Source organism: Piliocolobus tephrosceles, chromosome 4, assembly GCF_002776525.5.
Source record: "Piliocolobus tephrosceles isolate RC106 chromosome 4, ASM277652v3, whole genome shotgun sequence".
Lineage (NCBI taxonomy): Eukaryota > Metazoa > Chordata > Mammalia > Primates > Cercopithecidae > Piliocolobus > Piliocolobus tephrosceles.
In genome coordinates this window covers 33,846,136-33,869,797 of record NC_045437.1, presented here as the reverse complement: position 1 = coordinate 33,869,797, position 23,662 = coordinate 33,846,136, and the positions used below count along the sequence as shown (strand labels likewise).

At 39.6% G+C, this 23,662-nt stretch overlaps 1 protein-coding gene and 1 pseudogene across 3 annotated transcripts in view; both read right to left on the bottom strand.

Annotated features, from left to right (window-relative positions):
• Positions 1–3,262: 3,262 nt before the first annotated feature.
• Positions 3,263–23,662, bottom strand: part of RAI14 (retinoic acid induced 14) — a 172,838-nt gene continuing 152,438 nt past the window's right edge. For 2 of the 3 annotated variants that reach the window (XM_023216537.2, XM_023216538.2), the window contains 8 exons: positions 21,891–21,977; positions 20,882–20,968; positions 16,750–16,804; positions 13,772–13,890; positions 11,406–12,941; positions 9,334–9,483; positions 6,084–6,149; positions 3,263–5,189 (listed from right to left, as the gene is read on the bottom strand). In XM_023216537.2, coding sequence (XP_023072305.1) covers positions 5,112–5,189; positions 6,084–6,149; positions 9,334–9,483; positions 11,406–12,941; positions 13,772–13,890; positions 16,750–16,804; positions 20,882–20,968; positions 21,891–21,977 — 2,178 coding nt within the window. In that variant the 3' untranslated portion in view covers positions 3,263–5,111. The remainder of the gene's footprint in view (positions 5,190–6,083; positions 6,150–9,333; positions 9,484–11,405; positions 12,942–13,771; positions 13,891–16,749; positions 16,805–20,881; positions 20,969–21,890; positions 21,978–23,662) is intronic. The other variant, XM_023216539.2, reaches the window with a different exon arrangement.
• On the bottom strand, positions 10,140–10,225 carry LOC113225111 (annotated as a pseudogene).

Sequence of the window (23,662 nt, the reverse complement as noted above, 5' to 3'; positions counted from 1 at the left end):
GATGTTAACAGCAAGTGCAAAAGCCCTGAGGTAGGAGCAAGTTTAATGGGGTCAAAGAACAGCAAACGGCAGTAGGAATGAGGAGGAAGGCGACAAAAGACTGTTCCAGTAAAGTAGTGGGGCACTGGGTCATGGAGGGCCTTTTAGGCAATCCGTCTGTCTAAATATTCATCTACCCACTCAGTGATTACGGAATACCTGCTAGGTAGCAGGCCCTGTTTGGCCAACTATGAGCTCCTTGTGAGCAGGAGCTGTTATCATTGAGCCTTTAGCATTCAGCACAAAAACATTTAATAAACTACAAATGACCTTTAGGAACTCCACTAGTAGAGATTCTGGCCTACCTGTGTGCATCAGTTTCCTATTGTTGCTGTAATAAGTCAGCGCAAACTCAGTGGCTTAACAAACCACAACTCTATTATTGTGTAATTCTGGAGGTTGAAAGTCTGAAATGGGTGTCACTGGGCTAAAGACGAGATGTCTGCAAGGGTGGCTCCTTCTGGGAGCTCAAGGAGAAAATTTTTTCTTAACGTTTTCCAGCCTCTAGAGCCTGCCTGCATTCCTCGATTTGTTCTCTTCATCTTCAAAGCCAGCAGCAATGCAGCATCTTCAAATCTCTGACCCTTCTTTCCATTTTAAAAGACACTTCTTGTTATACTGGGCCCACCTGGATAATCTAAAGGTCAGCAGATTAGCAGCCTTCATTCTATCAGCAACCTTAATTCCTCCTTGTCATGTAACTTATTCACAGGTTAGATTCACAGCTAACAAATTCACAGGTTCTGAGGATTAGGACATGGACGTCTTTAGGATGACTTATTCTGCCTACTAGAGTGTGTAACTTAAATGCATGGCTTTAAAAACATATGGAGGTGACACATAAGGAGCCTGCTTCTCCTGGCTGTTAGCAGCTTATATCATTGGACTGTGTCCTGCTCCTTTCTGTCCCTTACTGATGTGGTTTGGCTGTGTCCCCAACCAAATCTCATCTTGAATTTCCACGTTGTTGGGGGAACCTGGTGGGAGATAATTGAATCATGAGGGTGGGTCTTTCCCATGCTGTTCTTGTGATTGTGGATAAGTCTTACGAGATCTGATGGTTTTAAAAACAGGAGTTTCCCTGCACAAGCTCTCTCTTTGCCTGCTGCCATCCATTTAAGACTTGACTTGCTCCTCCTTGCCTTTTACTATGACTGAGAGGCTTCCCTAGCCATGTGGAACTGTTAAGTCCATGAAACCTTTCTTTTGTAAATTGCTCAGTCTTGGGTATGTTTTTATCAGCAGCGTGAAAATGGACTAATACTCTTATGTATCCTCCACTGTATAATCTGGTACATCCAGTTACGATTCTTGAATATGCTTTCTTCCCATTTTAGAGCCTGCTTTATGATAAGTGTGCAGGAATATCTCTTTGCTTTCCTCCTACTCACCTCGTAGGGGCTTTACTCCTCAAAGAAGCCTTTCCATCTACTGGAACCCATATTGATTGTTCCCTTGCCCAGCTCCTATGGCTCACTGAGCCCTTCTTCTTTTGTTGCTCAAATATGTCACACACTCCCATAATGCCCGACAAATCTCTGCCCCGATCTGGTGAACAGAAATTGCTACTCTTGTGAATGCCCTGGTTCCTTGGTCTGTAACTTTTTCCAGCTCACTCTTGGCCTTGCAGTCTGCCTCTTAATTTTGCTCAAAAAATGACCCCCATCTTTGTTGGATAATATTTCTGCTATTGTCAGCACCCAATATTCTTGTTATGCCACATTGCAAAAGGTTGTGCTTTGACATGTTCAGGGAGTGTTTTCGCCTCACAGCGTATCATGTGTTTATCTTAAGATGGGTGGGTTTAATTACTAAAGGCTTTGGCGTTTGTCTTGAAGTGTATGTGAGGAAAACAAATTAATGACTCTTATTATTATTAACCAACATGAAGGGAAAGGCCATTCTTTCTCAATGTGATGATATGAACAATATTCTATTCATTTTTTTCCTGCCCATGTCATATCTTGATGGAAGCTAATGTAAAAGTGAACAATTTGAAAATTCAAAAAATCCTTACACATGTAAAGACATACAGACATACATAGGATAGTCATTGTATCATTGTTGTAGCTGCAATACTGGAAGCAATTGAATGTCCATAATGTGGAATTATCAAGATAAAATATAGCACAACCATACTATGAAATTTTATTCAGCAGTTAAAAAGAATGAGATGTGTATGCTGACAGAGAATAATCTCCAAGATATTTGAAGAAGAAAGAAAAATACATGCCTACATGTACATATAGAGAGAGAATGTCTCAGGTCATCGAAGAAGCTTACTAGATGTTGCTTCTGGGGAGATGCACTAAGGATTGGGGAGTAAGAGAAAGATTTACCTGTGGTTCCTTTCACTTGTCCTACAGTCTCAGCTGCTATCTAATTGTGGAGGCAGGAGAGTTTCTTTTCATATCCTGACTTTGCCTTATGAAGCATTTCTGTCCATCAGAGATGACTGGTTTGGGTTTATCTCAGTTTCCTCCCCAGCTGAGTGTCCTCATGAAGTCACCTTCTGAGTTGTCTGGTTGGCCACAATTGAAATAAAAGGTTCAATTGGGTATCACACACATGCTTTCTTTGAAATAAAGTTTCAGTGTATAGTAGGAAGGCACAATGAAACTGAAGTAGAGGTGGTGGAATCATGTTGTCAGTGAAGGGAAATGGCCTTGTAACATTGGAGTATGAGAAACAATGCTAACTCCTTAAGTAATTGTACCTATTTCATGTCATTTTAATTATGATTTTAACCTGTAACAATTTTAATTATGATTTTAACCTTGCCAGAATTCACCTGATAAGAGTTTTGTCAGGAATGAATTGAATTATCTTTGTAATGGGACAGGAAAATGTATTTGGATTTTTTTTTTTTTTTTTTACTGTGTGTATGTTTTACTTTTTCAAAAAAAGCAAGAAGCAAGAGGGAAAACAATCCAGTGGAGGCTTCCAAACAGTTAAAAAGACTGCAGATTAAATGAGAGGAATTGTGGATTAAACGACTGTGATTCAACTGCCCCAGAGTGGCTGATATCGGGGCAGAGCTCAGGGTGAATCCAAGAGCTGGGAAATGGAAATGATGTGAGACTTTGTGTGGAACAGTGCGGACAACTCACACCAGCTGAGCATAGCACAGGCTAGAAAACCCATCACACTGAAATGCTGTTGAAATGATCTTCAGAAGCCACACAGAGATGCTTCTGAATACACCAAAAATCAACACCAGAAATGCAAAATGAAACAAGTTTATTATTTTCTCCAACAACTTCTGTAAATTACAAAGACAAAATACTAAACTACAGCATATAACTTTTCAATATTTAACCAGAGTACTCGTAATAAATACGCATCCGGAAACAAGATAAAAGGCTACACCTTGTCAGGCATCCTACAAAAATGTCTCAAGTTTTATATACTCTGCAGCATTTCTGTGCGGGGGCAGACGGGGCTGTTTTGTATTTTCTGAAGTGCTGTGACGAAAGGTCCTTTCACATTTCTTTGGAGCATTTTTGAAATTGTTTAACTATAATTAAACAACTTAAGAAAAGTAACACCAAGCTTTAAAGCCATTTTTGCTTTGCTGTCATTGGTCCTCATCCAGTACAGATCAACATATCATCCAGCACAGCCAAGCACCCACTGAGCCCAGGCAGCCCTGTGGGACGTGGGCCCTGTCAGAGCAGGCCCTGCTTTCGGTTAAATACTTTGGAGAGTCCTGGATTCTGTCTCTCTCCCTCAACAAGACTAATGCCATAAGGGAAGCTGCAAGCATGTTAGAAACATTTTTAACCTGAAAGTAAAGTGAACAGAAATATTTTTTCCCGAGACCTCTGCTATGCACCATAATATTACCATATCAGGGTTTTTAGCTTCAAAGTTGAAAAACAGATTGTTACTAACAGTCCTTCCAGAGATCATTTATGGGCGCTGGTAGAGTCAGGGCATTCAAAAACATTCAGTGGGTAAAAAGAGGATTTGCTAGATTCAGAAATGCACTACAGTTCTGAAGACACCATGGCTGAAAGTTCTAGGGGTGTTGGTGGCAGCTCATATAAGGTCTGGCATACATAACTACCTTTTGCTATAGCTGAAAACTTTAAGGAAAAAGTTACATTTTTAAAAAATCTCAAGCATGGCTACCTAAAAAGTATTTTGTTAATATAATCTGTAATTTCACTTATTTAGGGGTTTAGATATGAAAACATCTTTATGAGCCAATAAAAATATTACAGAGAAAAAATACTTTTACAAAAATTGAGGTTAAGAACTATGAGGCATTTCTTTTGGCTGTAAACACACAGTTTACTGTCCCTTGTTGAAACACAAATGTTTGGATTTCCTGAGCTTCACGGATAACAGCAGGAGGCAAGTTTGCATAGAAAATTTGCAATATGTCAACAATTTACTTAAAAAAAAAGAACTTTTAAGGACAACTTGCTTTTGTTTTTAAGTTCATATTTTAGTTAATAGCACTCATCAAACTGAATATTGATAAGCACGGTGATGAGATATATAAGGCAGATGGGAAGAAAACATGGAATTAGAGTTTTTAAATCCACAGGATACCATGATAAAGGGTTTTAAGCAGACACTTCATAACTAGTGCCATACTAATTTAGTTAGAAATTAAATCATGTTTTGGAATTGAAAGCCAAAGGCAAAAAGAGCTCTCCTGTGCTGAATGGCACTGCCCAAGTACAGCAATGGAAGGAGCATATTCACTGCAGGAGGCCTCAGTACATCACTCGGTGGTGATGAAGCCACTCAACCGGTCAGGTATGGAGGAGGGGGCCCCCCTGCCAGCATCAGGACCAGACCTCAGGGCGTGGCTGATCCCAGCTCTGGAATCTGAAGGGATGATGGGAACTTTCACCTCTGCTGGTTTGAAGTCTCTAAGTAGTTCTGAGGCAGGCAGTCTTCTCCTGGGACAAGTCCTCAGAAACCTTTGGAAAGGGAAGAAGCTATGCTAGGCCACAGTGCATACCACACATGAGAACAATGGCAGCGGCTGCCAACAACTCTGGATCTAACACAAAGATAGATGACAAGGGGGGCAGTGTCCTGCCAAGGAATCCACTTTACTTCTTTTGAGACTGGTTTTTACACATGGTAAGGATTTGCTTCAGTACTTTCTGGACATCTTCATCCATCTGGCCCTAGGATATTCAAACACAAGATACTCATTAGAACCTAAATTAAGCCATGGTATTTTCTTCTCTGGGGAATGAGATGGCTGACTGCAGTGAAGATCTGGGGTATTTTCCCCCATCTTTCACAGGAATGTCAGCCCTATCATTTCCCACATTTCTATGAGGAACTGAGTCAAAGAAAGGGTCCTGCCTTCATCCAGCTGGAAGATGAGGTGGCAGTGTCTACCAAAACCCTCAGCAAAAGCTATCTGGGGTCTCAGTTGCAAATGTGAGTCCAGCAGCCAGAACACCAAGCATCATAGAGCCAAGGCAGCACTGGTAACTCTGAGAAGATCAGCATTGCTGGAAAATAAAGCCCCGGTCCTCCCAGTGGTGGACCACATTGTCCCTCATTCCTGAATACATGATGGGAGGGCAGGGCGTGGTGGCTCCTGCCTGTAATCTCAGCACTTTGGGAGGCCAAGACGGGTGGATTGCTTGAGCTCAGGAGTTTGAGACCAGCCTGGGCAACATGGCAAAGCCCCACCTCTACAAAAAATACAAAAATTAGCCAGGTACGGTGGTAGGTGCCTGTAATCCCACCTACTTGGGAGGCTGAGGTGGGAGGATCACTTGAGCCTGTGGGTTGAGGCTGCAGTGAGGCAAGATGATGCCATTACACTCCAGCCTGCGTGACAGAGTGAGGCCCTGCCTTAAAAGATGGGGCTGTTCCTGGTAAACAGGGCACAAGGCTCCTGACACGGAATCCAAGGCAATGCAAAAGGCATATTCGGGCTTTCCAGTGGAAAGGATTCTCCTCTAATTCTTGTTCATTCTACTAGTTAAATGATGGGAGTTCTGTCAACATCTGCTGCCATATTTCTTTAGGATGTCCAGATACTTCAAGGGGCATAACCATACCTGCACAGCATACAGAAGATGCATTCTGTAAACTGATATGACCTCCTGGTGTTGTTTCTTGCATTCCTAGAAAGGGAATATTTCACATTGTTAATGAGCTTAGGAGATCTTTAAAGAACAAAAACAAAAAACTATGAGAAAGCTGCAGTCAAATGCTCCCCGAAGTGGTCCCCTCCACTTTATGCTAGCATTGGAAGTTTCTAAAATTGTTGTGGCCTTACTGGCTTGTGTATTTCTGAATACTTGTCAATAATCTTAGGGAAAAAAGTCTTGGTAGGTCAACTCGAGAAAAACCTGTATAAAAAGGAATTACTATAATCCCGTTTGGTTTTAAAAATATATGCACTTTGGGAGGCTGAGGTGGGCGGATCACTTGAGGTCAGGAGTTCGAGACCAGCCTGGCCAACATGGTGAAACCCCGTCTCTACTAAAAATACAAAAATTAGCCAGGCATAGTGGTCGGTACCTGTAATCCCAGCTACTCAGGAGGCTGAGGCAGGAGAATCGCTTGAACCTGGGAGGCAGAGGTTGCAGTGAGCCGAGGTCACGCCACTGCACTCCAGCATGGGTGACAGAACAAAACTCTGTCTCGAAAAAATAAAATATATATACGTGTGTGTGTGTCTATATATGTGTGTGTATACGTGTGTATATATATGTACACATACTTATGCAAATACAGCTACATTAAATGTAAATACTGCAAGGAAATACATCAGATATAAAAAGTGATTATCTCAGAGTTATTGAATTATGGAAAATTTTTATTTATAGGAACTTGTTAAGAGTTTTCTGTATTTTTCAACTTTTCTACAACGGCCAAATATGTACTAATTTAATTTTTAAAGTCTGTTATTTTTAAGGGAATTATTGATTACGCACTATATGGCCAGTGTTATATAATCCTTGGGGAGCTCAATTATTTAGCTTTCAGTGTACCAAGGAGGCAAAGAGGGTGGTGGCCCCAGTCTCCGGTGGTTCCTCAATACAGCCGCTGATGCTTCTATTTCTCCTTGTTGAGCTATTATTCCAGTTCCTCTCAGTGGCTGTTTCAGGGGTCTTTATCTCTGAAACTCTTGTTCTAAGAGCCTGTCCTCTCAGAACATGATGAACATCATGAAAATTGAGACCATCATATATGGATTACTTCAAAAATGTACAAAACTCCATAATACCAATTCTTCCTTCCCCCCATCAGTGTCAGAATGTGAGGTATCTTTCCTGTTATTAAGGGACACTTTAAAACCTGTCCTTTAAGTTCACACCATAAGAAGGCACATTTGGCACTTCTTTTTGTGTTGTTCCCTCCCCACCTTTCAGCAATCCCTACTCAATTATTTATGATTTTATCTTCAGATCTGTCTTCCTTTCTATCCCTGCTTCTGTCATCATTTGTTTGGCTTCGATATCTGTGCGAATGATCCATCTAACACCTGAACCTCTCACTTCCTCAACTTCAGCTTTAATAACGTGCTTCTCTTCGGTTCAGCAACTCCTCTCACGGCCGTAGCCCTGCGTCTGTCATTACCACCTCTGAAATCTCAACTGAAAGCATCCCTCACCCTAACCACCACTTCCCATCTTTCCAGCAAACTTGCTTCAGGCTTCCCGCAACCCCTGCTGCGACTGCTTAGCCCCACCAGATACCTATCTACTTACTCACTTCTCTAGCAGCCAGTCTACTGCAGTCCAGATTCTACCCTCCTCCCCATTCCACTGGAATGGTTCTCACCAAGGTTCCCAAAAGCCAGCTAGTCCATGTGTCAGTCCTTGCTGAGTAACAACATATTCTTACTCAGGCCTTCAAGACTCAGCACAAGTATAACTCCCGTAGGAAGCTTTTCATGACTCATTTCCTGTGTATGCCCACGGTATGCTGGGCATCTCTTTGTTGATAACTTATATAGAGTATAAACTCTATGAGGGCAGGGACTGAGTCTTACTCATTTTATATCATCAGCACCATGTATAATACTGAGGTATAGTAAGAGCTCAAAAACATGTTGCATAATTACAAGAATTACTCTATAAACCAATAGCACTTTACATACAAGTCTGTAATGCCATTTTATCAGAAGAATGACCTGCAGAACACAGTAAAGAGCTGCTTCTCCTCCCCTAAGTATCCACCATTGCTAGAGCTGTTTCCTCCAAAGCTAGCATTGAACTTTGTGGCCAGTCAGAGTAAGGACTGCAGAAACCTGAATTCACTACATCTAGTTCTATTCTGAAGAAATCATCAAATCCATATTCTGTTTGTATATGGAAGTTAGAGACAGTCCAGGACAGACTAACTCTCGATTTTAGGTAGAAAAGGTAATGTACCCATGCCAACTCAAACCTTAACAGATACTGTGGTAAGCTAAATAATGGCTCTCGAAAGATGTCCACATCCTAATTCCCAGAACCTGTGAATGTTACTTGATATGGCAAAAGGCATCTTGCAGATGAAATTAAGGGTGTTGAAATGGAGAGGGAGATTATTGTGGATTATCTAGGTGGGCTTTAGATGTAATCACAAGGGTCCTTATAAGAGGGAGGCAAGAAAATCAAAGGATGAAGGAGGAGATGGGAAGACTGAGCAGATGCTGGAGTGATGTGCCTCGAAGATGGAGGAAGGGGCCATGAGCCACGGAATGCAGGCAGCCTCTGGTAACTGGAAAAGGCGAGGAACCAGCCCTGCCAACAACTTGAAGTTAGTCCAGTGAAAGCGATTTTGGACTTCTGTTCAATGCAACTAAATACACTCGTGTTGTTTTAAACAAATTTGTGGTGATTTGTTACAGTGGACCCAGGAAACCAAATTAGATAAGGAAGGGCTTTCCTAAGTGAAATAAGGAGAGGGGCCAAGAAGCAGCTTCAGATATATAGAGATGCAACTACTAGAGATCCTGGCCCCTAACAAGAAAAAGCTCTTGCCACTGCCAGAGATGGGGAAAGACTGTTGCAGAAAAAAGAGAAGGGGTAAAAAGTTAGGGTATGAGTGAGCATGTAGCCTCCTCCCACTGTCCTGTCAGTTCTTTCCTTCGCAGTGAACATCTGATCCATTGCATTGCTGATAACGACTGGGAATTCCACCAGTGGCTCCCTCTTTTGCCCTCACTGAAGAAATCAGTCAACTGCTCATTGAAGTACATTCCTTTGGGCTGGGAATCTTTTTGTTCATGCCCACTTGCCCTAGCAGCTGGGATGATACGGAATCTGCCAGGCCCTCCACCCCAAACGAGGCAGCAGAAACAAACCCACTCACCGCCAGCTGGTTCTGGAGCTGTTTGACTTGCTGCTGCAGTGCCTCCAGCTGCTGACTCTGCCTTTTGGATGAGCTTGTTGAGTAGGAGAGCTGGGAGAGGCTGTTCAGGGCCTCCTTCAATTTGGTGACTTCCTTTGACATCTCATTTATCTAGGAATAAAGGAAAATGGTATTAACAGGCAGTAACATGTCTGCAAAGCAAAATTTCATATATTTCTAAGCCTCAAACACAGTCATCTCTTTTGGTCTCTGGGCCTTAAGACTTTGGAGCAATTCCCTTTTAATACATTTAAATAAAAAAACTCATAAAATGAAACAGATAACAAAATCAGGCAAACTAACAAAGCCCGCTACATCCATTAGGTTCAGATAAAGGCCCTTGAATTACATATTATGTTTTGGTGATGGTGGTAACAAAAGCTGTGATGTTGGTTTCCTACTTTTAAAAGGGGTATGATTGAAAAAAAAAAATCAGAATTAGGATTTCAGGCTTTATTTGGAGACAGCTATATTTCGTCCAATGCTGCTGACATGGGCGATCAGGAATAAGGCCTAGGAAGCCTGATATCTCTGGACATCTTTCTTTAAAGTAAACACAAGTAACTCCCCACCGTACCCCACCACTCGCTAATCCCTGTTTCCCTGGCTGGTAAAGCTCTTTTGAAACACTCATTATAAAAGAATAAAGATAAGTAGTCTCTAATGAATGCCATTTGGAACCTCCGAGACAGGGGACTAGAGATGCAGAGCTGATTGGTGTGTGGAACCATCCCCCCGAACTTTCCCTTTGCTTCCCTCCTTCCTCCAGCAGCATGACCAGCACCATTTCTTTTAGCAATAATCGCGCCTCGGATAAACCTCATTGGCTACGATACTGCCACTGCGCAAAGCTGACCAGCACCATTTCTTGTGTCCAGTGCCATCTCAAACTGCCGGGTCCCCACATGCCTCTTCCTCTCCTATATACCTGTCGAAGGAGGGGCCGGCGAGGGTAGCTTTTACACTGACTTGAGGGGAAGCTGATGGACCTTAGGGAAGCAGGATTAAGTCTAGGAGTATTTTAGTTTCATATTATGGAGGAATCTGTTCTGAATCCAAAAAAAGAATTTTGAAGTTTGAGATGGATCACAAATACTTTTCAGTTTGCAAGTTCACTTCTGATCCCCAACACTGGCAAAGCTTCTGTAAAATGATTTTTGAAGGACAAATATGCATCACATATGTGAAAATGCTTTAGTATAAGGAGAAGTGGCCAAAGATTGATGTTTGCTTATTTATTATTTTTTGAGGCAGGGTCTTACTCTGTTGCCCAGGTTAGAGTGCAGTGGTGTTGATATGGCTCATGACAACTTTGACTTCTAGGGCTCTAGTGACTTTCCTGCCTTAGCCTCTTAAGTGGCTGGGACTACATGCTCGCACCACCATGCCTGGCTAATTTTTAAATTTTTTGTACAGATGGGATCTCACTATGTTGCTGAGGCTGGTCTCAAGCCATCCTCCCATTATGGCCTCCCAAACTGCTGGAATTAGAGGAGTGAGCCACTATGCCCAGCAGATGTGTTTTTAAAATATAAATACCCAACAAACTATTCTTTTTTTTTTTTTTTTTTTTTTTTTTGAGATGAAGTCTTATTCTGTTGGCCAGGCTGGAGTGCAGTGGCCTGATCTTGGCTCACTGCAACCTCCACCTCCTGGGTTCAAGTAATTCTCCTGCCTCAGCCTCCCTAGTAGCTGGGATTACAGGCATGTACCACCACGCCCAGCTAACTTTTGTATTTTTAGTAGAGATGTGGTTTCACCATGTTGGCCAGGATGGTCTCAAACTCCTGACCTCAAGTGATCTGCCCACCTCAGCCTCCCAAAGTGCTGGGATTATAGGCGTGAGCCACCACATCTGGGCGATCCAACAGACTATTCTTAATGTGGCTTTGGGGACAGATAAAGTTCATGTGCAGAGTCTCTGAGCATTCACTCCAAGTTTTAGTGCCAACACTAGAAGTATTTAACATAGTAAAAGCCGAAGAGACTAAGACTTATTGCTAGAAACCCAACAGCAATGCAGTTTCACCAACCTTTTTATCCTTATCTTCCTCCAGTTTTGAAGAGCTCTCAGAATATCTTTTCATTTCTGCAAGTTCTTCCTGAGCTTGCTGGAATTTTTGCAGAAGTTCATTTACTTCTTGCTCTTTGGATTTCAAGAGAGTCTGAATATTTTCCTTTTCTCTTTTCACCTCTGAGACCTCACTTCTAATCTGGGCAACCTCTGAATGGACCTTCTCTTTCTCTTTCACTGATTCCTTTAATTTCGATGCCAACACACTCACTTCACTCTCTAAGGATGACTGGAGCTTTTCATAGGAAGACCGGGGTACCATTGCATCAGTCATAGCAGCTTTCTCTTCTAAGAGTTGTTTCTCCAGCTTTGCTACTTCCACTTCCTTGCTTGCAAGGTGTTCCTTAAGATTGCTTATTTTTTCTTCCATCTCTTTTGCTGTAGTCCGTAGCGTGGTTATCACTTGCAAATGCTCTGTGATAGAGACAGAGTTCTCTTTCTGTGCATCGACCAGTTGTTTGAGCTGGGTCAACTCGTTTAACACTTTTGAATACTGAGACTTCATTTCGGACAGTGCATCTTCTGCCTTAGCCCTGGACACGTTTGTCAATTGCATCAGTTTCTCATGCTCTGCTTTATGGATATATTCAGCTGTGATATCCTCTAGAGATTTCCTCTTCCTGTAATCCTCCAGTTCAGCCTGGGCTTCTTTGTACAGCTGTGACAGCTCGCTCACCTGTTTGTTGAGTTCATCTATCATCCTATTCATGGCTTCTTTCATGTCCTCAGCTTCATCACTGGCTTCCTGTGTCATCTGACTTTTTAGTGTGTCTTTTAATTTCATGATTTCTTCTTGGGCCTCTTGGTATTTCTCAAACAAAAATGCTTTCTCTTTATTCATATTCTCAATAACAGAGCAATATGAACTTTTCATTTCCTCGTACTCTTCCACAGGTGGCTTAATCACTGTACCTTTCTCCCTCTCTACCAGTTTTTCCTCTAACTCTCTTACTTTCTCTTTATTTCTTTCACTTTCTTCTAATGCATTCTGCAGATCCTGCTTGAGCACATTTATTTCCTCTTCCGTGACCCTCAGCTCGTGGAGATGTGAATAATTATCCATGCTCTCAGGCGAGACAAGACCCAGTTTCATCTGCTTCTGCACACTAAGGACTTCTTTCATAGCCTCCTCGTATTTGCTCTGAGTTTCTTTAAGTTTCTGGCTGAGGTCAGAGCTGTTCTCGGAAATCTCAGTGTTGTTTAAGCATACCAGTTCTGCCCTTCGGGACTGGAGTTCAACCTGTAGCTGTTTTCTCTCTGCTTCAGAGCTCTCTAATCTCTTCTGTAAATCTTGCAAAATCTCTTGCAGTTGCTGAATTCTGACATCACTGTCAGTAGTGGATTTACCTAAAGAATGTATTAAGACAGGTGGAGATGATTTGGAGTCTGGGGGAGTGGTTTCACCAGGTTTTCCCAGGGATGGGCCCAAGTCAGTTTGGGTGGAATGATATGAGTCAAAGCTTAGGTCTGCTTCTGCCTCCTTGGGTGATTTGGCCTAGGAGAAAAAGCAAGAATTAAGTAATACCAAAGGGGTGGTTAGCTAAGCAAGCAACCAGAACGAGAGGAGTAAATCTGCAACTTTGGTATGGGAGAGTAGCATGATCACTTTGCCTGTGTATTCTCATGCCATGAAAAAAGATGGTCTGGGACATGAGTGGGACTAATGACACAAAGCTTGCTTTGGGTTCTATTGGGACAGATGATTTGTGTCACTTTGAAAACAATAAAATTGTTTACTCTACAAAGCCTCCGATTCAAAATTTTCCTTCATTTCTTTTATCATTCTGCTTGCCAAGAGGGGTAATGGATATATAGTGCAGCTATTTCTTCTTCTTATTTTTTGGTACAGCCATTTCTTATCAAGTTCTTAAACCTGTTAAGTGATCAACTTTACTAAATGAATGGATAATATTTTATATATATGTACACATACACACATATAATTTAAAACAAAATTTTAATGTGTATATAAAATCAAAATATAAAATTTTATATATAAAATTATACATATTCTATGTATATAGTATATTTTATATAGAATTTTTCTATCAATTTTGTTTACATTTTATTTATATAAACATATAGAATTTTTAATACTGATCATACTATGTGTATAATCATATATAATTTACCAGTTGAATAATTTACAGAAAGAGTTAATGAATAACACTCTCATGAAACAAATAATCTGAAACTATAAGATACTTAAAGCTAACATTTAAAAAGAAACTAAGGTACACATTTAAAACAAAACACATCTGACTACTGAAAAGACCAAGAGCTTGACTCTACAGAATAGTCCATGACAGCAATCTATTTATATACCTGTAATTTATCTTGTAACTCCTTATTGTGTAAGGTAAGGGAAGCAACTTTTGCTTGCAATAGGGCAAGAAGATCTTGTTGGTCAGCTTCAGAACTTATATCCAATAAGCTATCAGCACCTTGGGAAAGAGAAAGCCATTTAAAATAACATAAAACAATTAAACTCTTATTTCTCTAACCTGAGACAAATTCACTCCCTAGCCTAATCCAGTTCTTCTTCCTGGTCCTAACTATAAAACACACTAGCAGCTGGACGGATGAACTAAAAATTTCATGTACCGGGGTTTCCTTACTGTGGATTGCTAGCACAAAGTACTAGATACATGTGTACACAAGGCAATTCTGAAAATTGATGAATTTGGTCATATATTTCCTATTCATTTGCTTAAGTGTCATATCTAGGTTGTTTTTGGTTCTTCCCTGTGCCTTAGAAGTCTCAATTCTGGGAATTGTTTTAGAAATGTCTTTGGAATCTGGTTTATTTCTTTGCCCCTACCACCATTACTGTAATTCAGACTTTATCACTTTACTTGGAAACCCTGCAAACAGCTTCCCAACAAATCTCTGCCCCCTCCTCTTCCCAGTGAAACTGTAGCTTGCACAGCAACGTCAGACCAGTCTTCCTAAAACATACCTTGATTGGGTCATTCCTTTGGGTCAAGTGCTTTCATTATTTTCCCTCCAAAAATAATTTTCAAATTCCTTTATCTGGGTTCAGACCTCTATGATTTGGCCCCAGTCTACTTCTTCAGGTTCATGATGCTGCTACTTTTCTAGATTCCTGTTTTCCTCAGATTCATGGTTCTCATCACACACTCTACATTCTCAACACATGGCTGATTCTTTCATTCTTTATCCACAGGATTGCCCTGCAGAATCTCTCTGCCTAGAGAATTCTTAGGCATCATGTCAAACTTTGCCCAGTACCTGAAGCATTCAATGACCACTCTAGCATGAAACTGTCTTCTCTGAATCCCACAGTAATCCCTGCTGGTAACCACAACTTTCTGACATCCTACTGATTATCATGCTGAAATTACAACCTAAGGAGTGCTATTCAAGGTGCTCGCTGAGATAGCAAACTTCCTCCAGAAGGCAATGCAATGTACTGCTTCCTTCATCTAGAAAGTCCTACAAAAAATATGTCAGCTGGACAAAACAATGTGCTTAGTGAAGTAACTGTATGAATTTCTGGTCCAAACTTAATATTATTACTTCTTGAGGTGGAATCTTGCTCTGTCACCCAAGCTGGAGAGCGGTGGCATGATCTCGGCTCAACTGCAACCTCTGCCTCCCAGATTCAAGCGATTCTCCTGCATCAGCCTCCCAAGTAGCTGGGACTAGAGGTATGCTCAATAATTAACTATTATATAAAATCTCAATAATTGTATGTAATAGCTAATTTTTGTATTTGTAGTAGAGACTGGGTTTTGCCATGTTGGCCAGGCTGGTCTCGAACTCCTGACCTCAGCTGATCTGCCCACCTCAGCCTCCCAAAGTGCTGGGATTACAGGTGTGGGCCACCACGCCCGGCTCAAACTCCCTAATTATTATAGCTAGTACATACTTTACCCACACTTTGAAAAGCACCGATCTGCTTTTCATTTTCTCACCGTCATGTAATGCAAAGATGAAAACTTTAATCTTAACTTGGAAGGATGCAAAATGACCTTTCTTCATAGAAATCCTTGCTTCTCATCATAAGTCTGTTGCCTAAATCCCAGCTTTCTGAGTTTCCTTGACATGAAGTCTGGTGAATGTGAAATGAACTAGGGAATTGGGAGCATAACTGCAATTCTAAGAAATAAAAGCTATTTCTAAGATACAGTGAATGTCTTTTGAAGTACCCAATGTAACATTTGTTTAGTTATATCAACACTGATCTCTGCCAGGAATTAGAAAGTTTAATGTTTCTGGGGCCACGTGTGGTGGCTCATGCCTATAATCCCAGCACTATGGGAGGCCAAGGTGGGAGGATCACTTGAGTTCAGGAGCTTGAGACCAGCCTGGGCAATACAGTAAGACCCCATCTCTAAAATAAACAAACACATACATACATACATACATACATACATACAAAATATTTCTAAGGTCTGCAAATTAAAGGCTCCAAACACCTATGAAATACACAACTGATTACGACACTGAATGCTGGAGCAAAAATGGACCTTTGAAATAATTTCTTCTACATTTTAAGTGGATTCTAAAGATACTGTATTACATTCTTAGAGGGTAAATTATTCTTAGGAGGCACTCTTTAACAGACACAATGAATTAAATCCTATGATCATAAAGGCCATATGATTACATATGATTTCATGAACATTCTTGTCTTTGCATGTGTCTACTTAAAATCCATAGTAGAAAAGTTAGATGGGGACAGTCATGGAGGCGGCATGTTGGGTTCTCCCTTCATGAAATAATGTGCTGCTCAGCTGCAAAGAGTGTGGTTAGCAGACAGCAGAAGCCTATGGACCTCCTCTGAAAATAATGTTTTTAAATGCGTAAGATAAAATATACAAGCTACAGTAACTTAAGAGCTTATTTGATAACAATAACAAGATCTGGCAGCAGGTCTAATAACTGCCATAATTTTTAGTAGCAATATTGTAAGTATTTCAAGATATCCGCAGTAACACTAAGGTGAAAGGAATTCTCTTGGTGACAAAATCACTGGTCTACTAATACCACTGGGGCTTATTGCCTGTATTCATAATTGAAGGAACTGCTAACATATAGTTTGGGACAAATGAAAATAAAGATGTATTTTTCAAAATTCAAATTCAGAGACTCTTTAAAATGCAGGTGAAGGCACCCTGAAGTACAGAGCGCATCAGCCTGTGCATTACTGGCAGCTCTGTGTGGACATGCTGGCTCGTGACCTTTTTACACAGTACCCCAGCTTGGCCTTTGCTTTCTTTAAATGGACATGAAACAGTTGGGTTGAAGGAAAAAAAACAGATGCTTCCTCATCTTACCTGTAGTACTGTCACTTAGTCTGTCTTTGTTTTCTCGTATAGAACTGATCTCAGCCTATTGAAACACAAAAATGACTTAAAGAACATGTCTGAATGTAACATTGCACAAAAGAATCAAGCAGACTTTCCTCCTTGAGCTTATGCAGAGCAGATCTGGTATTATCCTACTAGAAAAGTAGCTAGAAAATCTCAAAGAAAGAAGATATTTTAAGCTATAAATGAGTAAAAGTGACAATTATCCACTAAGTTTAATTTCTAAAACATTAGAAGTTCCAGAGCGTATATCAGAAGTTTCATTTAGTGAGTACAATGCAAATATATTTAAGATTACAATAATTTTATGTAATTGCTAATTTACTGAGTTATGTACTAAAAACTGAGACGCAAATACTGCTTTCATAACGAAGTCAAAGAGAAGTTCTATATGTCTGCATTATACATTGATTGAAATATTTTAAAGCAGATTTTTTAGCTTTATCATTTCATAAGTTATCTGCTATTAAATTTATTATTAACCTTTCTAAGGGAAATGGCAATAAATATCATTTAGTCTTAGATCAGCAATAGATTCCCTAAAGATTTTCTCTAATCCCTTGTCCCTGAATATCTGTTAACATACTGTAAAAATTCTTGGAACTTCAAAGCCACACTCTCATTTCGAAACATTACAGTGACTTGCTAAAAATTACAGTGTGGCATCCAAATGAGCCAGTCAATGATAAGATAATTTTTCAGCCAAGATACCTTTGTAAAAGCCCAAATGCTAAACAATAAAGTGGATTATTTTTAGTAAGCGCTTAGCTTTACAAAAAGCAGTCCTTTCACTTTTATAACAAATTTACTTGTTTTTATATTCTTCACTATATAAGGTATAATCAACTGCATCCAGCTAAAGTTTACAAGTTGAGGAGGTTTTGACAGATGTATACCTATGGAACCAAGACTGTAGTCAAGATAGAGAATCTCTTCATTATGCCTAGAAGTTTCTTCTTGCCTCATTACAACCCCACCTTGCCTACGTCATTGCTAGGCAACCACAACTCTTTTTTTGCATTTCTTAAAATTCCTATAAATGGAATGTCATCCGTATGAATTTCTTGGTGGCTGGATTCTCTCAGCATGATGACTTTTCCGATTCAACTACGATGTTACTTGCACTACAGTTCGTTCCTCTTTATTGGCAGATAATATTTCATTATACGGGTATATTTCATTATCTTTATTCACTTGTTGATGGATATTTGGATTGCTTCCAATTTGGGGAGGTTGTGAATAAAGCTGCTACAAGCATTTGCATACAAGATTGTGTGTAAACATGTAATTTCATTTATTTTGGTAAACATCTATGAGTGGATGGCTGGATCATATATTAGGTTTATATTTAACTTTAATGAAACTTCCAGCTTTCTAAACTGTTAATAGTTACTCCATTTTAGATTCTCACCAGCAGAAAATGGAGTTCTAGTTCTGCCACATCCTCACTTGGTAGTTTTAGTCTTTTTAAACTTTAGTCATTTTAAATATATATCACTTTTTTTTTTTTTTTTTTGAGACAGAGTCTCTGTCGCCCAGGCTGGAGTGCAGTGGCGCGACATTGGTTCACTGCAACCTCCGCCTCCCAGGTTCAAGTGATTCTCCTGCCTCAGCCTCCCGAATAGCTGGGACTACAGGTGCCCGCCACCGCACCCAACTAATGTTTTGTATTTTTAGTAGAGATGGGGGTTTCACCATGTTAGCCAGGATGGTCTCGATCTCTTGATCTCGTGATCCAACAGCTTCAGCCTCCCAAAGTGCTGGGATTATAGGCGCGAGCTGTGAGCCACCACGCCTGGCCTAGATACCACTTTTTTCTCCTGTCTAAGCTAACATAGGGATAAATGTCACTTTTTATCTTTTTTTTTTTTTTTTTTTTTTTTCAGAAATGACAGTCTTTTATACTCTACCTCTGAAAAATCATAATTTGTGATATTATTCTTCGGATTGCATTGCTTATTTGAAGCACAGTCATATCAGAAGATATTACGGTACTAACTATAAAAGTATAGTTGCCTTGTCTTATATAGAAATTAATCTGAAGAGTTTATTAGTAAAGTCTAAAGTGAGCGAAATGATAGGTTGATAGAATCTTTTTCAGATTAATGTGTATCCAAGTTAAAAGAAAACATCTTTAGTAATTCCAAATAAGGAAAAGTAAGTAAATATACAATACTGAAATTTCATGTTAACAATTATAAATTTTATTTCCCCCTGAGTACAATTTCTCAGTATGTTAGATAAACAGATATTAAATGGAAATATCCTCCTACTTCCTTAAAATATTTTCCAACCACAAATCTATAGATCCAGGTGGATAAGACATAATAGATTTTCTAACATTTGTAAAATAAATACGTATTACTTTTATAGTCAGGAAAAAAATTATACAATTCTCAGTAAGACAACAGAGAATAACACATTTCTGTCTCTTTGACTGGAATTAATATAAACTTAATTGGGTAAGAAGACTGGTTATCTAGTAAGTTCTTATCTTTGTCTCTTTTTTAAAAAAACTTTTAAAGCACTTTTTCTTTGGAGCAATTTAAGATTTACAAAAAAAATTGCAAGATAGAAACCTTCACTTATTTCTCCCAATGTTTACAACATATGTAGCCATTATACATTTGTCAATTGGTAAATTTCTACCATCTAAGTTACAACTTTATTCAAACTGTGCCAGTTTTTCGAATAATGGCCTTTTTCTGTCCCAGGATCCAATCTAAGATACTTCGTTATAAATAGAGAAGTTCCTGAAATATAATTTGTGGCATTTCCTCAATATTCTGCATTCAGGAAAGAACGAGGAGAATAACAGGTAGAAGCTGGTAACTTCTACACCTTTTTTTTGAAAAAGTTAATTTATTTTTTAGTTGACAAATAAAAGTTGTATATATTTACCACGTACCTCATGATGTCTGCAAATATGTACATAATGTGAAATGGCCATGGGGCTAATTAATGTCACACACTGATCATTTTTTGTGATGAAAACGTTTAAAATCCACTCTCTAAGTAACTCGCAGAATCTAATGCGTTGTTGTTACCTATAGTCACCATGTTGTACCATGGATCTCTTGAACTTATTCCTTTTATCTGGATGAAATGTTGTCTCCTCTAGCCAACATCTCCCCAATAACTCCCACCACTCCCCCAATTATCATTCTACTCTCTGCTTCTATGGGTTCAACTTTTTTAGATTCCATATAAGTACACTGTCCCTGCTCCCTCGCACAAGACACTCGCTCTGTCACCCACGCTGGAGTGCAGTGTCCTGATCCTGGCTCACTGCAACCTCTGCCTCCTGGGTTCAAGTAATTCTCCTGCCTCAGCCTCCTGAGTAGCTGGGACTACAGGTGCCTGCCACCACGCCCAACTAATTTTTGCATTTTTTTCTTTTCTTTTTCTTTTTTTGACGGCGTCTCGCTCTGTTGCCAGGCTAGACTGCAGTGGCGCAGTCTGGGCTCACTGCAATCTCTGCCTCCTGGGTTCAAGTGATTCTCCCTGGGACTACAGGCATGCACCACCATGCCCAGCTAATTTTTGTACTTTTAGTAGAGATGGGGTTTCATCATGTTGGCCAGGATGGTCTCGATCTCTTGACCTTGTGATCCGCCTGCCTCGGCCTCCCAAAGTGCTGGGATTACAGGCATGAGCTACCAGCCCTGGCCTAATTTTTGTATTTTCAGTAGAGGCGGGGTTTTGCCATGTTGGCCAAGCTTGTCTTGAACTCCTGACCTCAGGTGATCTGCCCACCTTGACCTCCCAAAGTGCTGGGATTACAGGTGTGAGCCACTGCACCCAGCCCTCGTCTCTTTTTTTTTAAATGAAGAAAATCAATTATTGGTTTGTAAATTTAATTTATTCACTCAATTAACTTTTAAAAATTTTAAATTATTATGGATACAATCTAGCTGCACACATTCTTGCTTTGTGGGGTCCATGCCAGAAAAAATAATCAAGGGGTACTTCATGGTGAAAAGGTTGTGAACCAATGATTCAGAAGTATATTCTGTTTTACCCAGTGTTATATAACTTAAAGCAAGTCTATCAGGTATCTTAAAATACAGTAACAAAACTGAATATAGAAAGGAAATACCTTGAAGGGTGGTTCAGCAAAAAATACTGATTCCTTTCCTGAAAGTGGCGTCGAAGTTATTGATCTTGGGGAGGAGACATCACTCAACTAAAAAAAGAAACAAAATGAAAATCATCAATAAAGAATGTATCTTCAAACTCCTCTTCTCCAGTGCTGAAGGATCAACCTGTTTAACCAATGCAATGAAATCTAACAGTAAGTATCATTGGCATCAATTAATTCAAGGGTAGGATATTTTCAATGCAGTTCAGCTACTTCAAATACTTTCTGAAAGTTTATAGAATATAACTTTGCTCCTATATTAGAATCAGGTTTTTAAAAATCTATAAAACTTCCATTGCAGGTTAAGAATATTAATAAGTACGCTAACATACATTTAAAAAATACGAGATGAGCTATTCCTCTCTACTATTTAAATATGGATTATTCCCTTTGTGGCCTATGAATTTTAAATAACAAATCTCGATGTGTTTTTACATGCGCCGTTACATAGATTACTGAGCTTCTTCCTCTATGCAAAGGTCACTATAAGCTCAGAAATGAAAACTACTTTTAATATTAGCCAACCTTAAATGCAATTAGAAAGGCAAATACATTTTAGCAATGTTTTAAGAAACCAATTGAAATTCATTTCAACAATTGCGTCACTGGCTACTCATTCTCCCAGTTCTTACTAGATCTTTTAATATAAGCAACTAAAAATAAATTGAACTTAAGGGAAAGTTTCTGTGATCAGATTTGGAGAAATTTCCTTGAGCCTTTTCAAAAAGAGCCTGTTCGATTCTACTGTTTTTTTTTTTTTTTTAAAATAGGTAAGAATCAACATTATTTCCATACTAATCATCAAAATCCTTCTTAACACAATTTGTAATTTAAAACTGCTAAGGAACATTTTAAATATGCACTTAAAGGTCAGTTCTAAAACATTCCTTTTTGGCCTAAACAAAATGACAAATTTATGGCTTTCTTGTGGTGCGTTTATTGACTGTTTGTTTGCTTTTGTTTTTACCTGAGTAGGACTGATAGGAGGTGGTGGAGCTTTGCGTTTTTTTGGAGTTCCACTTCTTTCTGAGCTTATTTTAGAGACTTGGTCATGCTGAAAGTTATCACAGTCCAAAGAATGGAGGTGGGTTAGTTTGGTTAGTAAAGTCTGAGCAAGTAGCTTTATCAAACACATGAAAAAAACCTCAAAAGTTCATGCATTTCTTACTTTATCAAAATCTGAAATCTGCTACCAACCTAAAAATAAATAATATGCATGCGCAAGTATTCTTCTAGCAGCCCATGCTTTAATAGCAAGAAAATAAAAACACATAAGACAAAACCAGATTAGGTTGGTGTGGAGAACTGGGAAAGTAGAGGTTGAGGTCTACTGCAACTTAGGATCCAGAATATAATCACAGTCAGCTTTCTGTATTAATGAAAAGCAATGGTATTTCCCACACGTCGGCATTACTTCCATTCCTTTTCTTATAGACTATAAATATGGCCGGGCGCGGTGGCTCAAGCCTGTAATCCCAGCACTTTGGGAGGCCGAGACGGGCGGATCACGAGGTCAGGGGATTGAGACCAGCCTGGCTAACACGGTGAAACCCCGCCTCTACTAAAAAATACAAAAAACTAGCCTGGCGAGGTGGCGGGTGCCTGTAGTCCCAGTTACTCAGGAGGCTGAGGCAGGAGAATGGCGTAAACCCGGGAGGCGGAGCTTGCAGTGAGCTGAGATCCGGCCACTGCACTCCAGCCTGGGCGACAGAGCGAGACTTGGTCTCAAAAAAAAAAAAAAAGGCCTATAAATATGAGGGAAAGAGATAGCTTCATTTTTGAAGGTTACTGATAAGCAATACAGTTACCACATAAATTTCAGTATTGAGTATTTGCTGTTTATGATTTCTTCAAGAATGTAGATGTGTAAATAAACAAACACATAAAACCAAACATACACTGTTCGTCAAAAAAACAGATAGTGACAATATATTTTTAGAAAAAAACTACACACTAACAGGGCATACTCAATTTCTACTTTGTGTAACACTACATGACATTCTAGAAAAACCCTAATTAAAAAGAAAAAGCTAACTTCTCTTATTTTCATTAAATAGCGAACGTTTTCTGGCTGTAGCTCTGTAGCTCATGTGATATTACAAGTATTTAAAACAGTGTTATTCAGTCACAGAGTTTAAGCCACATCAAACATTTTCACACCAATAGGAAGCATGAGTTAGTACATTTCAGAAAAAGATGAACATATAAGTAGCAAGTTTAAAGTTACATGCTTTTGAAATAAAGCAAATTATTAAGAAAACCTTTACCACTTTTTTTTTTTTTTTTTTTTTGAGATGGAGTTTCATTCTTGTTGCCCAGGCTGGAGTGCAATCATGCAATCTCAGCTCACTGCAACCTCCGCCTCCCGGGTTCAAGTGATTCTCCTGCCTCAGCCTCCTGAGTAGCTGGGATTACAGGCATGTGCCACCACGCCTGGCTAATTTTGTATTTTTTGTAGAGACGGGGTTTCTCCATGTCGGTCAGGATAGTCTTGAACTCTCGACCTCAGGTTATCCGCCAGCCTCGGCCTCCCAAAGTGCTGGGATTACAGGCATGAGCCACCGCGCCCAGAAACTTCTACCACTTTATAACAATGACTCATTTATTCAAAGATATTTCAGTCCTTAAGTATTTTCAATATAGTCTTTATTACTTTACCAGTGGACCAAAGTGGTTAAATCTGAACATTTTTAAATTCCCACAAGCATAAATGAAACATAAAAGCCTCCCCCAAAGATA